The 15,093-nt window shown below is 37.6% G+C and overlaps 1 protein-coding gene across 1 annotated transcript in view; it reads left to right on the top strand.

The window, feature by feature from the left end:
• The window catches only part of PIP4P2 (phosphatidylinositol-4,5-bisphosphate 4-phosphatase 2), a 71,951-nt gene that overhangs the window by 45,663 nt on the left and 11,195 nt on the right, over window positions 1-15,093 (top strand). Inside the window, exon 5 of the mRNA XM_014480653.2 lies at window positions 8,366-8,418. Coding sequence (XP_014336139.2) covers window positions 8,366-8,418 — 53 coding nt within the window. The remainder of the gene's footprint in view (window positions 1-8,365; window positions 8,419-15,093) is intronic.

Here is a 15,093-nt window from a genome sequence, read left to right as displayed (position 1 = left end):
TCCAATAATAGCAGGAGAAAGACAGTTAAAGCAAGAATTATGTGCTGGAAAATCCCATGGATGGAGGAGCCTGGTGGGCTGCAGTCCATGGGGTCGCTAGGAGTCAGACACAACTGAGCGACTTCACTTTCACTTTTCACTTTCATGCATTGGAGAAGGACATGGCAACCCACTCCAGTGTTCTTGTCTGGAGAATCCCAGGGACGGTGGAGCCTGGTGGGCTTCCATCTATGGGATCGCATAGAGTCAGACACGACTGAAGCAGCTTAGCATCAGCAGCAGCACCAGCAGCATTTAGGCTGCAGCAGGGAAATACAGAATGTTCTTAGTGTATATATAGAAGCATCTAGGCTAGCTGAAGTGACATTATCCTAAGAGTAATGGAAAGCTAAAACAGAGATTTATAATTAAAATGTATTTGTGGATGTTATGTATATAATTTATTGCATATGGGCAAGTCTGAAGAGACATAAGATATTTAGGCTTTATTATTCAGAAAAATGATGACAGTGGTTATGAATAGCATAAAGAATTTGAGAGAGAATTGGCCAAACTGATATTAGGATAGATAAGGGAATGAGGAAAAAAATAAAATTAAAAACAGCTGTTATAAAGCTTTATATTTAATTTTTAGAATCATCTAGAAATGAATTCTAGAGAATGATGTAAGTCAAGAGGTTAAATAGATGTATGTGACATGACTTTATACATTTATGCGTAAAAAATTTGGGGTTTAAATATTTTCCCCTTGGGAGAAAATCACTAAGTTTTATGTAAGCCAGAAATGAACTTGTAACTTACTTAACATTCAATGCAAGCACGTGAATCTTATTAGCATAGTAATTATGATTTTAAAATTTTATGTCTTTGGCAGGAAAGGGTGTTTTGTATTAACACCCATGGTATTTAAAGATGATTTCAAAGTTTTTGTTGATACCTCTAGGGTGGCTATTACCTTTGAGAGTCTCAGACTAATGATGGATGCTGAGGGTTACAAAGAATAAACCCTCCATTCTCACTTGAGAACATCACCTCATCGTTATTATTATGCCAATCCAAGTAATCTTAGATTCTCCGTATTGGTCTTTGTCCTTCAGACTTTTAACTAATAGGATAATTCATCTACTTATTCCATACCTTGTTTCAGCCTTGGTTTACAAGGCCCATAAGCAACTGAGACAAGTTACAAAGTCCAGTAGCTTTGAAAATTAAAACACGCAAAATCAAGAAGATGAAAAATAGGGCAGAAATATGATGAAGTCATATATAAGAATATAAGTACGCATAATATTCAGTCCTGTGCAGTTGTTAAAATTTGACTGAATTTTAGCAGTGAGCCTTCTATGGTTAATAAAAAGAAGAAAACATGATCTATTACAAGATATTTAGGATGTTTTCTGAAAACCTCACAGCTTTTACTGGAATACTGAGACCTAAGACAAAATCATTCCCATGGGTTAAAATTATAATGGACTGTGTCCTCAATGATATTTTTCATTTATAACAAATAAAACAATGTAATATAATATCACTGCCATAATGCTAAAATTATATTTATTAGAAATTCACACTATTCAGTGTTCATTTAACAGCCTGTCTGGAACCGTGGATAATGTTGAGAAAAGCTAAATTTGTATTTTCCAAAGCATATTCATTAGAATGCTCATTTTACAGGATAATAATAAGTATTATGTGAGTAAAGAGTTCCAAGATTATAAGGAATTGCTAGGATAAAAAAATTAAGCAGAATTTTTATAGGTATATTCTTTAGCACTTTTAGTATATAATGTGTTAAAATAATAATAATTAAATATTAATGTTAAACTATTAAATAATAATTATTACAATTAAATTAATTAAACTTAATTTCTTATAAATGATTAAATAATATTCAGATCCAAGAGGAAGCTTTGTGTAGTATGTATAAATATTTTAAGATGTCAAAACAGTTTTGAGGGGATTGTCTAACCAGACTAATGTTTTGGGGGACTTTGTTTAGAAAGTATTTTTCCAGAAGAATAAAAGTGTTACAGACTGGTTCTACATGAACATAAAGAGGTTTCTTAAGACAATTAAACAGCAGAGAGTTTAATTGCGTCTGTGTGGGCTAGGTGTTTTCCGTTACTGATGGAAGGCAGGTCCACGTGCTGGGTAAGGTTGGCATTTCCCAGAAAATCTAACACAACCTATCATACATACCTGAATCATAGATGATAGTTCAAACTTTGCCCTGAAGTGGGCCAGTATAGTACCTTCAGACAGGTTTCGATTTTCTTCACTTGTTCATAGGGTTCTATAGTTCAGTTGCTCAGCAGAGTGACAGCAGTGAACACACTTTAAAGTAATGACATGTGTGTGCGCTCAGTCGCTCAGTTGGCCTGACTCTTTGTGACCCCATGGACTGAAGCCTCCCAGGCGCCTCTGTCCATGGAGTTATCCAGGCCAGAATACTGGAGTGGGTTGCCTTTTCCTGCTCCAGGGGGTCTTTCCAACCCAGAGATCAAATGACCCCAGTTGTCTGTTGTACCCATTAGAAAATAAAATCTAGTAGGGTACTATCAGCTGACTAGTTTTTAGCAGTATTACTTTCTTGTGTGCCTCCTATGATCAATTTAAAAATATACCTTGGTGAAACTGTTATCTATTATATATTATAGAATGGTTAGAAATAAGCCAAATATTGGAAGACCTCTACTAAAAACAATTGGGTTTTAGAGAAGTTGCTTTTAACCTTTCTGATAGAAAATAATTTTCATAATAGCCAAAATGTGGAAACAATGCAAATGCCCACAATGGATGAATGGATAAAAAGGATGTGGGGCTTCCCAGGTGGCGTTAGTGGTAAAGAACCTGCCTGCCAGTGCAGGAGATGCAAGAGATGGGAGTTCCATCCCTGGGTCTGGAAGATCCCCTGGAGTAAGATATGGCAAACCCTCCCCAGTATTCTTGCCTGGAAAATTCCATGGACAGAGGAGCCTGGTGGGCTACAGTCCCTGGGGCCGCAGAGAGTTGGACATGACTGAGTGACTGAGCACAAACAAAAATACACAATGGAATATTGTTCAGCCACAGGAAATGATTTGGAGAAGGGAATAGCAACCCACTCCAGTATCCTTGCCTGGAGAATCCCATGGACAGAGGATCCTGGCGGGCTGTAGTCCATGGGATCACAGAGTCGGATACTACTGAGCAACTAACACTGCTCCTACAAGGAATCAGGGTATTCTGCCATTTATGACAACACAGAGGACCTTGAGCACATTTGCTAAAAAAGGTAAGTCAGACAGAGAAAGAGAAGTGCTGCATGATATCCCTTAATTATAGAGTGGAAAAAAATTGAACCTGTAAAAATAGGAAAATTTTAAGTACCAGAAGATATCAGAACATGGGAGGTGGGGGATAAGACTCATGGTACAAACTTGTAACAATTAGTAAATAAGTCATGGAGATCTAAATAAAGCACAGCATAATGAATATTGTTGTTGTAGTTCGGGGCTCAGTTGTATCCAACTCTGCAACCCCATGGAGTGCAGCATGCTAGGCTTCCCTGTCCTTCACTATCTCCTGGAGTTTATAATGAATATAGACAGTAATATTGTATTATAATTATGTAATGTGATAAATGTCACTACAGTGACAACCATGTTACAAGATATAAATGTATCAACGTAGTAGACTATACACCTTAAATTTACACAATGTTACCTATCAAATTTATCCAATTAAAAACAGGAAAAATTAGATATTTTTTTCTATTGACACTTCAAGGTTTGGCAATAAAATTTTAAGAGTGCAGAGGCTGCATTTTAGATAAGAGAACAGTGGTAAATCCTTTCAAAAGGACAGGTATTTGCATTCATTCAAATAGATTATGACAAAGTTATTTCTAATAATACATGTTTTTCTAGTCTTAGTTTGCTACATTTAAAAGAATTCTTATAGATAACAACAAAACCAGATATGCTAAGTTGCTCCCTGTATGTTACTAATTATACAACTGAGTCTTAGTTGTCAGTTGTAATCAAATTTATCATGCATCAGTTCAGTTCTGTTCAGTTCAGTTGCTCAGTCGTGTCCGACTCTTTGTGACCCCATGAATTGCAGCATGCCAGGCCTCCTAGTCCATCACCAACTCCCGGAGTTCACCCAAACCCATGTCCATCAAGTCGGTGATGCCATCCAGCCATCTCATCCTCTGTTGTCCCCTTTTCCTCCTGCCCCCAGTCCCTCCCAGCATCAGAGTCTTTTCCAATGAGTCACCTCTTTGCCTGAGGTGGCCAAAGTACTGGAGTTTCAGCTTTAGCATCATTCCTTCCAAAGAACACCCAGGACTGATCTCCTTTAGAATGGACTGATTGGATCTCCTTGCAGTCCATGGGACTCTCAAGAGTCTTCTGCAACACCACAGTTCAAAAGCATCATGCATAATCTGTGCTGAAATGATAAAACCTGACTAAATAATCTCCTGTAGGTTGGTCATCTAAAAATTCTAGAATTTCTTTGCCAATGTATTAGCCTTCAAACTTGGATTTTGAGTTCAGTTCAGTCCCTCAGTCATGTGTGACTGTGACCCCATGGACTGCAGCACACCAGGCCTCCCTTCCATCACCAATTCCTAGAGTTTACTCAAACTCATGTCCATCGAGTTGATGATGCCATCCAACCATCTTATCCTCTGTTGTCCCTTTCTCCTCCCATCTTTAATCTTTCCCAGCATCAGGGTCTTTTCAAATGAGTCAGTTCTTTGGATCAGGTGGCCAAAGTATTGGAGTTTCGGCTTCAGCTTTCAGCTTTAAGGGGTTTCATAATTGCTTCCTCAGCCACTTTGCTTCTTTTAACAAAGAAAAACTTAAATTTGTTATTTATAAATAAAATTTGCAATGACATTACAAGTTCAACAAGGGTTCCCCTTGTGGCTCATCTGGTAAATAATCCACTTGCAATGCGGGAGACCTGGGTTCGATCCCTGGGTTGGGAAAATCACCTGGAGAAGGGAAAGGCTACCCACTCCAGTATTCAGGCCTAGAGAATTTCTTGAACTATATAGTCCATGGAATTGCAAAGAGTCGGACATGACTGAGTGACTTGCACTCTCACTACAAGTTCAACAACTATCTTATAACTAATTACAAATACAGAAAAGTAATTAGTAAGATTTCTGTATTCTTCACTTCTTAATGTTCTATGCCAATTTCTGTAGATATCTATGTAAGTCTCTGTTTAGTGCATTAATTTTAGCATTTTTACTATTAATAATAAGCTTTGAAATAAATTCATTACAAAATAAGTAGCGAAAGAAACAGTTAACGGTGCTTGAAAGAACTGTAGCCTTGGTTTAGCTTTCTCAAATATTGAAAAATAATCATTGTGAAAAGAGTGAACATTCATGTAAAGTTTCATTTCTAGTTTGTTTACCTTGGGTCTGTGTATTCCTATTGTGATTGAGAGAGACTATTTCAAGGTTACATAACTTTCAGAAAGTTTGAAATTAAAATGAATAAAAAGAAGTCCAAACTCAGATTTGTCTTTTTAAAAGTTAATCATTAAAAAATTAAAAAGAAAAAAATCATGTATCAGATATTTTCTGAACATTATCTTCTATTGTGTGGAAAACATTTGAATATGCATGACTTATTGAAGCCCCACTATACCTAAAACTTGAGAGTTATGAAGAAAAAAGGAGTGACCCAGAGTAATTAACAAAAATTAATATTAATGAAAGAAAGGTTATGTTGGTGATAAAACTGTTAATGTACTTGAAGGAATTCTATAAAGGAAGTGTACACTTTACAAGAAGATATATAGAAAAGCAAATGATGGGAGGCAAAAGCATTGCAGACAGATTCTTTACCAGATGAGCCACAAGGGAAACCCTTGTTGAACTTGTAATGTCATTGCAAATGTTATTTATAAATAACAAATTTAAGTTTTTCTTTGTTAAAAGAAGCAAAGTGGCTGAGGAAATACATTTTTTTGTGGTGAAGAGTTACTTTTTTTATTATTTTTTAATTGGAGGATAATTTCTTTACAATGCTGCGTTGGTTTGTACCATACAACAATGAAAATCACTCAGAACTATATGTATATCAGTTCAGTTCAGTTCAGTTCAGTCGCTCAGTCATGTACGACTCTGCAACCCCATTAATTGCAGCACACCAGGCCTCCCTGTCCATCACCAACTCCTGGAGTTCACTTAAACTCACGTCCATCGAGTCAGTGATGCCATCCAGCCATCTCATCCTCTGTCATCTCCTTCTCCTCCTGCCCCGAATCCCTCCCAGCATCAGAGGACTTTTCCAATAAGTCAACTCTTCGCATGAGGTGGCCAAAGTATTGGAGTTTCAGCTTTAGCATCAGTCCTTCCAAAGAACACCCAGGACTGATCTCCTTTAGAATGGACTGGTTGGATCTCCTTGCAGTCCAAGGGACTCTCAAGAGTCTTCTCCAACCCATAGTTCAAAAGCATCAATTCTTCGGTGCTCAGCTTTCTTCACAGTCCAACTCTCACATCCATACATGACCACTGGAAAAACCATAGCCTTGATTAGACAGACCTTTGTTGGCAAAGTAATGTCTCTACTTTTGAATATACATATATATATGTATATATATATATGTGAAGTAAAGTGAAGTCACTCAGTCATGTCCAACTCTTTGCGACCCATGGACTGTAGCCCACCAGGCTCCTCCCTCCACGGGATTCTCCAGGCAAGAGTACTGGAGTGGGTTGCCATTTCCTTCTCCAGGGGATCTTCCCGACCCAGGGATGGAACCTGGGTCTCCCACATTCCAGGAAGACGCTTTAACCTCTGAGCCCCTGGCAATTTGGCCATATATATATATGTATATATACTTATACATACATATATCCTTCCCCTCTTGACTGCCATCCTACCATCCCCCCATGCTATATAGCATCTTCCCACTAGCTAGCTATTTTGCACATGGTAGTGTATATATGTCAGTGCTATTAATACTTATTTTAAACTTATATTGCACATCTTTTCAAACACTTTAACCTACTTTTAATACCAGTAAGCTGTTTCAAGCATCTGAATAACAGTACTGTGGGGAAGGTAGCCCACATTACTGCCTATATTACAGGGAAGATATAGGGAATAAAGTCGAAGCTATGGTTTTTCCAGTAGTCATGTACGGAGATGAGAGTTGGAGCATAAAGAAGGCTGAGCACCAAAGAATTGATGCTTTTGAACTGTGGTGCTGGAGTAGACTCTCAAGAGTCCCTTGGACTGCAAGGAGATCCAACCAGTCAATCCTAAAGGAAATCAGTCCTGAGTGTTCATTGGAAGGACTGATGCTGAAGCTGAAGCGCTAATACTTTGGCCACCTGATATGAAGAACTGACTCATTGGAAAAGACCCAGATGCTGGGAAAAATTAAAGGCAGGAGGAAAAGAGGGCAACACAGGATGAGATAGTTGGAGGGCATCATCGACTCAATGGACGTGAGTTTGAGCAAACTCAAGGAGATAATGAAGGACAGGGAAGCCTGGCATGCTGCAGTCCATGGGATCACAACGACTGACTGAACAACAACAACACAGGGAAGAAAACTGAAAGAAAGTTGTTTATGGGAGTGTATTTTTTTTACATAGAATAAGCAACTATAAGCTGAAAGCAGTTTCCTCGAATTAGTTCTCAGTTCAGCTCAGTCGTGTCTGACTCTTTGTGACCCCATGGACTGCAGCACGCCAGGCCTCCCTGTCCCTCACCAACTCCTGGGGTTTACTCAAACCCATGTCCATCGAGTCGGTGATGCCATCCAACCATCTCATCCTCTGTCGTCCCCTTTTTCTCCTGCCTTCACTCTTTCCCAGCATCAGGGTCTTTTCAAATAAGTCCGTTCTTCACATCAGGTGGCCACTGGTTCTACTTGTATCTAATTTGTTTTATTTATTTACCTTGTGGATTTTCTTCATAAATAGAATAATTGTATTTTAGTATTGAGTCAATATCCATGTATTTTAAAAAGCTAGGCATTAATATTCGGAGAAGAAACAACTTTGGAGATACATGACATATGTTTTTATTTTCTGGCAGTGGACTGAGACATAGAGCTGAATAAAATGACCCAATTATGACATGACATTCAGTTTTCATTGTAAAGCAAACCGAGATTGCGTCAGAAAACTGGGAAACCTTGGGAACTGTTTCGGAGGGGAAGTGTAACCTTTATTTTAAGGGAGGGGGACATGAGCTGGAGGGGGAAAGCTCATATAAACATGAAAAGGTTGATGGCTTCTGTCGTGATCCCTGAGAACATTTGAACTAAAAGAAACAGCTTATCAGATTGGATAGTTTTCAGTTGTTTTTCTTTTCAACCTCTCTTCTCATTTATTTTACAGTGGATGGAATTGAGGTTCAACACTCTGGCAAAATGCCCACACTGCAAAAAAATGTAAGTTCTGTACCACTGGCAATACTACTGGGAAATATTTGAGAACAATTTAAACAGTTCAGAATTTTCACTAAAGTCAATTTCGATTTTAAGATTTAGTTCAGAATGTATGCATGGTTAACATGTTTATGATTTTCAAAACTAAAAAAAAAAATACATCTTTGAACTGATTAATATATTCCATTTTGCAATTAAAATGATTGGACTTAACCTGTTCTCTAAAGGTAAAGCAATTTCTAAGAAGGTGGACATTACAAAAACTAACAGTAACCTAGTAAGGATTTTCAAATGTTCTAAGTAGTTATAATTTGTTTCAAATAATCTAAAATTTATATTTTTAAAAGTGGGCTGTAATCTAAGAGAAAGCCAGATTTCGGGGAGTTAATAATTAGGTCATTGGATGGCAACGTTTTTATAATTATTTATCTCTCTTAACTGTTCAATTTCTCTGTGTTCCTAAATGGTGTACCTAGGAAAAAATAACAAAAGGCAATATAAAAGTGGGAAAAAGTAGAAGGTATTTTGATCATTTTATGCCATCTGTGTTGAGAGTCCCCAAGTAACCCTAAGGGTTTTTGACATTTTAGGAGAACTAGTAGGAATTAGTATACAGTTTACTCATAGCTTTATGGTGAACGTATGCAAAGTAAGATCAGCGAAAGAAAAAAGGCACTTGCGGCAACATCTGGAGGAAACCAGGAGCAAGCTTTCAAGAGTCCTCTCCCAGTGGAGTCACACAGGCTTTATTCCTCCATCAGTAAACTGTTACAAAACATGTGAAATGTTTTGGGGGACTTCCCCCTTGGCTCAGCAGTAAAGAATCTGCCTGCAATGCAGGAGATGTGGGTTGTATCCGTGGGTCAGGAAGATCCCCTGAGGAGGAAATGGTAACCCATCCAGTGTTCTTGCCTGGAAAATTCCATGGATAGAAGAGCCTAGTGGACTGCATACAGTCTATGAAGTCTTTTAGAGTCGGGCATGCCTAAGCATACACGCACGTGAAATGTTTTTGACAAGAGAAGCTTATTGGAGACTCAGTGTCCAAGGTATAATTGGAGCTGGTCACATAGGCACCTGTTGCATACCACATACCACAATTCCGTACTCCCAGAAGGAAAGCGGGTATTCGACATAAACCATAGTTTGTTTTGCACAAGCAATTTAGGCATAGCAAACCACTCATCAGCAAGGGAATAGTTAGAACTATTTTGAAATCTAAGTTCCCAGGAGTCAGCCAGCTTGTCTAAGAATAGCAATCTTAGGCCAGCTATATTAACTGTTTTCTGCATAACATCTATTTTGATAATAAAATTTCAATTCAAAAATTACTGTTTTCCACTTACATGTGTGGAAAGTAAGCAAAGGAAATTAAACTGGAATGTTTTGGTAATTCAATATTTAAACTGAAAAGTATGAACTCATAGTTAAATTTTTGTGATCCTTTGAATGAAGTAAATACTGTATCTATTTTGAGAGTAAAGTAATTCTAAGAATGGTTTATAGGAGGAAAGAATTTAAAAATGTCTGAGAAGTAGAACATATGTAATGAGATATCTCCTTTTATTTGCGCTTGCTATGATTCCAGCTAAATATAATCCTATGAGAATAACTTTACAGCATATTTCTAGCTTCAAAGGAACAGATATTCCCTTTTTTATTTATTTCTGAAATTAATCATCTGAATGTTTAACTTAGCTGAATCTGAGACAAGTCTGCACATGGTGAAGCAAAGTGGATAACCTCAGATAAGTGCACAGAAAATGGATACTTCAGGGACATACCAAACACATGTGTGTGAATATGTGTGTGAATAATCCATATTTCTGTATGTTACCTATATTTTCCCAAAAATGAAGACAATTAAATTGCATCCTCACCAGAAGGATTAAATTGGATTTTAAAAAATCTTTTAGAAAATAAAAAACAGAGACTTCTTGTGATTAGCAGATTGTGTGCTAAGCATGGTGATCATTCCTTTGTATGTACATATATTATTTGTAGTCTTTACAGGTCCTGGGTAGCAGGAATTATTATCCTCATTTTATAAATGAGGAGCTGTTAGAAAGGATAATGATTTTGCTCAAGTGATTTGCTTGGTTGGTTTATTTTAGAACAATGGCAATATTTTGCTAATAAGAAAGAAGTATTGAATGTTTAGATATTCTAAAAGAAGGCTGTGTTTTAGTGTAAGAAGAATTCGTATCTCTTTCTTAAGGAACAATTTGCCTAGAAATTCACTTGAAATAAATCAGCTTAAATGTCATTCTTAGAGGAATGTGTATAGAATTGGAATCACATGCTGAACACAAGAGGACTTAGGACATTCATTACTTATTTGAGGAAAGATCATGTTATCACATGAACACTCACGGGTCGTATATAGATTTCTTTTCTCTTTGAATATTTTTCTTAACAAAATGATGAGTCATCTATTGAAGTTAGATTCTGAGATTTTTATTTTTTAAACTCAAATAGCAAATATCCTAAAATTATTTTTTTGTTATAGAAATTACTAAATCATTGCTATGGAACTAGCATTATTTTTCTATCTCACAAGTTGGGGGAGTACCTTCCCCCAGGGCTCCAGAGACCAAGAAACAGTTTTTAATCTCACTGTTTCTTATTCACACAATCACTGAGGCTATAACAGCTAATGGTGAGGTTTCTCTTTCGATGAGGCAACTTGTGGCTAATGCTGGACAGGGGTTGTAGTCCTAGCATTCTGAAATGACAACCTGGACCATTTTTCCATGAAAATGTTTTGATGGATTTACAATTAGTGACATGATGACTTAATCCATGATAATTATCAATGAATATCATTCCTTTTACATCACTGAGGTACTTTTGTGTGGATCTCTTTCTACCATTTTAAACAAGAGCAATTTAAAACTTATTCTCATAAGCTGGGGCTTCCCTGGTGCCTCAGTGGTAAAGAACCTGCCTCCTAGTGCAGGAGACGGGTTCGATTCCTGATCAGAAATATCCCCTGGAGAAGGAAATGGCAACTCACTCCAGTATTCTTGCCTGGGAAATCCCAGGGATGAAGGAGCCTGGCAGGCTACAGTCTGCAGGATTTCAAAGGGCTCAGAGATGACTTAGCAACTAAACAACAGCAATAAATTCTCATAAATTATCATTTTACTTTTCTGGTTAGTGCTTTCTTTTATAATTACTCATTAATTCAACAGTCCTGTGCTGGGTACTAGCTGCTCAAAATAAAGATATAATCTTGCCTTTAAGGAACTTTATCTTATGGATATGTGGAAGAGAACAGACAATTACAATAAAGTTGTACGATAAAGTGCTTTGGAAGGTTATACCTAGCATGTTCTGCTCTGAAGAGATCCTAATCCAGACTGGAGGGAAAGGGAATATGAAAGGAAGCTTCCAGGAAAGAGGGATATTAAAGGTGACTGGTGATGCAATATACTTAAGTGAAGAAAGGGAAGAAGCTACAACCCAGGATACTCTACCCAGCAAGACTCTAGTTCAGATTTGACAGAGAAGTCAAAAGCTTTCCAGGCAAGCAGAAGTTAAGAGAATTCAGCACCATTGAACCAGCTTTACAACAAGTGCTAAAGCAGTTTTTCAAGGCAGGAAACACAAGAGAAGGGAAAGACCTATAAAAAATAAACCCAAAACAATTAAGAAAATTGTAATAGAATCATACACACTGATAACTAACTTAAATGTAAATGGATTACATGCACTAACCAAGGGCTTCCCCAGTGGCTCAGTGGAAAAGAATCCGCCTGCAATGCAGGAGCCATGGGAGTCACTGGTTCGATCCCTGGGTCGGGAAGATCCCCTGGAGGAGAACATGGCAACCCACTCCAGTATTCTTGCCTGGAGAATCTCCATGGACAGAGGAGCCTGGCGGGCTACAGTCCATAGGGTCACAAAGAGTCGGACACGACTGAATCGACTTAGCATGCACGCACTAACCAAAAGACTTAGACTGGCTGGGTAGATGAAAACGTACATGTATGCACTTCCACTCACCACATCACTCTACTTAACCCCCCAAATCGTATATAAATATTTTAAAAATTTATTTATTTTAATTGGAGGACAATTACTTGACAACATTGTGGTGTTTTTGCCCTCCTTCATCATGAATCAGCCTCAGGTATACATGTGTCCCCCGACCCTGAACTCTGCTTGCAGCTCCCTCTCCACCCTGTCCCTCTGGGTTGCCCCAGAGCACCAGTTTTGGGTGCCCTGCTTCATGCATCAAACTTGCACTGGCCATCTGTTTTACATATGGTAATGTACACGTGTCAGTGCTATTGGGTTAATCATGTTTCCATTATGGCTTGCAACTGTAATTATCTTTTTTTGTTGTTTGGCTATTGATTGTGAAAATGGATAAATATCTTTTACTATAGTGATTGCTGCTAAGTCGCTTCAGCAACTCTGTGCAACACCATAGACGGCAGCCCACCAGGCTCCCCCATCCTTGGGATTCTCCAGGCAAGAACACTGGAGTGGGTTGCCATTTCCTTCTCCAATGCATGCAAGTGAAAAGTGACAGTGAAGTCTCTCTGTCATGCCCGACTCTTAGCAACCCCATGGACTGCAGCCCACCAGGCCCCTCAGTCCATGGGATTTTCCAGGCAAGAGGACTGGAGTGGGTTGCCATTGCCTTCTCCGATAGTGATTATGTAATTATTATTCATTTTAATATGTTGAACTAAATGATGGAATTATATATCACTATATATGTATCTAATTATGCTTATAATTATATATCACAGAAAATAATAGAATTATATATCACTAACACTATCATTTAGTATAAAAATCTATAATCACTCTTTAAAATCCAGATGTACATTATAATTATCTTGGAATTTTCTGAAAAATACAAAAGCCCAGGTATTGTTACTTTTTTGAAAACTCCAGATGAGATTATAATGAGCAAACTAGCTGGCATATTGAGTGCAGCACTTTAACAGCATCATCTTTTAAGATTTGAGATAGCTCCTCTGGTATTTCATCTCCTCCACTAGCTTTGTTCATAGTGATGCTTTTGGAAGGCCTACTTGACTTCACATTCCAGGATGTCTGGCTTTGGCTGAGTGATCACACCATCATGGTTATCTGGGTCATTAAGACCTTTTTTATACAGTTCTTCTATGTATTCTTCTTAAATCTCTCTGTTTCTGTTAGGTCCATACAGTTTCTGTCTTTTATTGTGCCCTTCTTTGCATGAAATGTTCCCTTGGTATCTCTAATTTTCTTGAAGAGGTCTGTAGTCTTTCCCATTCTGTTGTTTTTTTGTTTCTTTGCATTGCTCCCTTAAGAAGGCTTTCTTATCTCTCCTTGTTCTTCTTTGGAACTCAGCATTCAGATGGGCATATCTTTCCTTTTCTCCTTCAGCGTTTCGCTTCTCTTCTTTTCTCAGTTATTTGTAAGGCCTCCTCAGACAGCCGTTTTGCCTGTTGCATTTCTTTTTCCTGGGGTGGTTCTGATCACAGCCTCCTGTACCATGTTGTGAACCTCCGTCCACAGTTCTTCGGGCACTCTGTCTGTCAGAGTGAATCCCTTGAATCTGTTTGTCACTTTCACTGTATAATCATAAGGGGTTTGATTTAGGTTATACTTGAATGGCCTAGTGGTTTTCCCTACTTTCTTCACTTTGTCTGAATTTTGCAATAAGGAGTTCATGATCTGAGCCACAGTCAGCTCCTGGTCTTGTTTTTCCTGACTGTAGAGCGTCTCCATCTTTGGCTGCAAAGAATATAATATAATCAATCTGATTTCAGTACTGACACACAAATGAATATAAATAAAATAGGAAATATGAATATCAGTGGATTGTATTACTGTCAATACATTGGTTATAATATTGTATAAATGTTACCATTGGGGAAACTGGTTAGAGAACAAATGATATCTCTCTGAATTGTTTCTTTTAATGGCTTTTGAGTCGACATTTGTCTAGAACAAAAAAAAATTAATTAACCCAAAAATAAGCAGGCAGGTTTTTAAAAACACAATGAAACTTCTAGAAATTAAAAGTTACAGAAGTGAAAATATGGTAGAACAAGCTAAACAGCAGATCAGATTAATTTGACAGATGAAGCTGTGGATTGGAAGACAGAATCAAGTAAATTACCTAGAATCCATCAGAGAGAAATAAAAAATAAAATTAAAAGGAATATATGTAAGAACATCTGATATATTTCTAATTTAGGAGGAAAAACTAGAGAATGGGATAGAGGTATTTTGAAGAGATAATCCCTAAGAATTTTCAGAGATATGATAGATATGCTTCCGTAGATTCAAAAAGCACAATGAAACCCAAGCAGAATAAATAAATGAGTTATAGTGAAATTGCAGACAACTAAGATAAATAGAAGATATTAAAAGCAGAGACAGAAAAGGCAGATTTTTAGTGTGAAAAAGATAGCAGTTCTGGCAGCAAGCCTCTCAATAGCAACAAGGGAAGCCAAAAAGTTTAAAAATACTTCAAAGTTCTAAGAGAAATCAACTGTCAAACTGTTGTAGACCTATCTAAACCATCACAGGCTAATGAAGTTTAAAAAAAGATTTTGGCAAATGCAGAACTAACCAACTAGTCAGAACTATCTTCCCAACCCAGGGATCGAACCCAGGTCTCCCACGTTATAGGCAGATTCCCACCAGCAGTAAAAACCATAACAGAGT

This window comes from Bos mutus, chromosome 14 (assembly GCF_027580195.1).
Source record: "Bos mutus isolate GX-2022 chromosome 14, NWIPB_WYAK_1.1, whole genome shotgun sequence".
Lineage (NCBI taxonomy): Eukaryota > Metazoa > Chordata > Mammalia > Artiodactyla > Bovidae > Bos > Bos mutus.
This window is presented reverse-complemented; position numbering and strand designations above follow the sequence as displayed.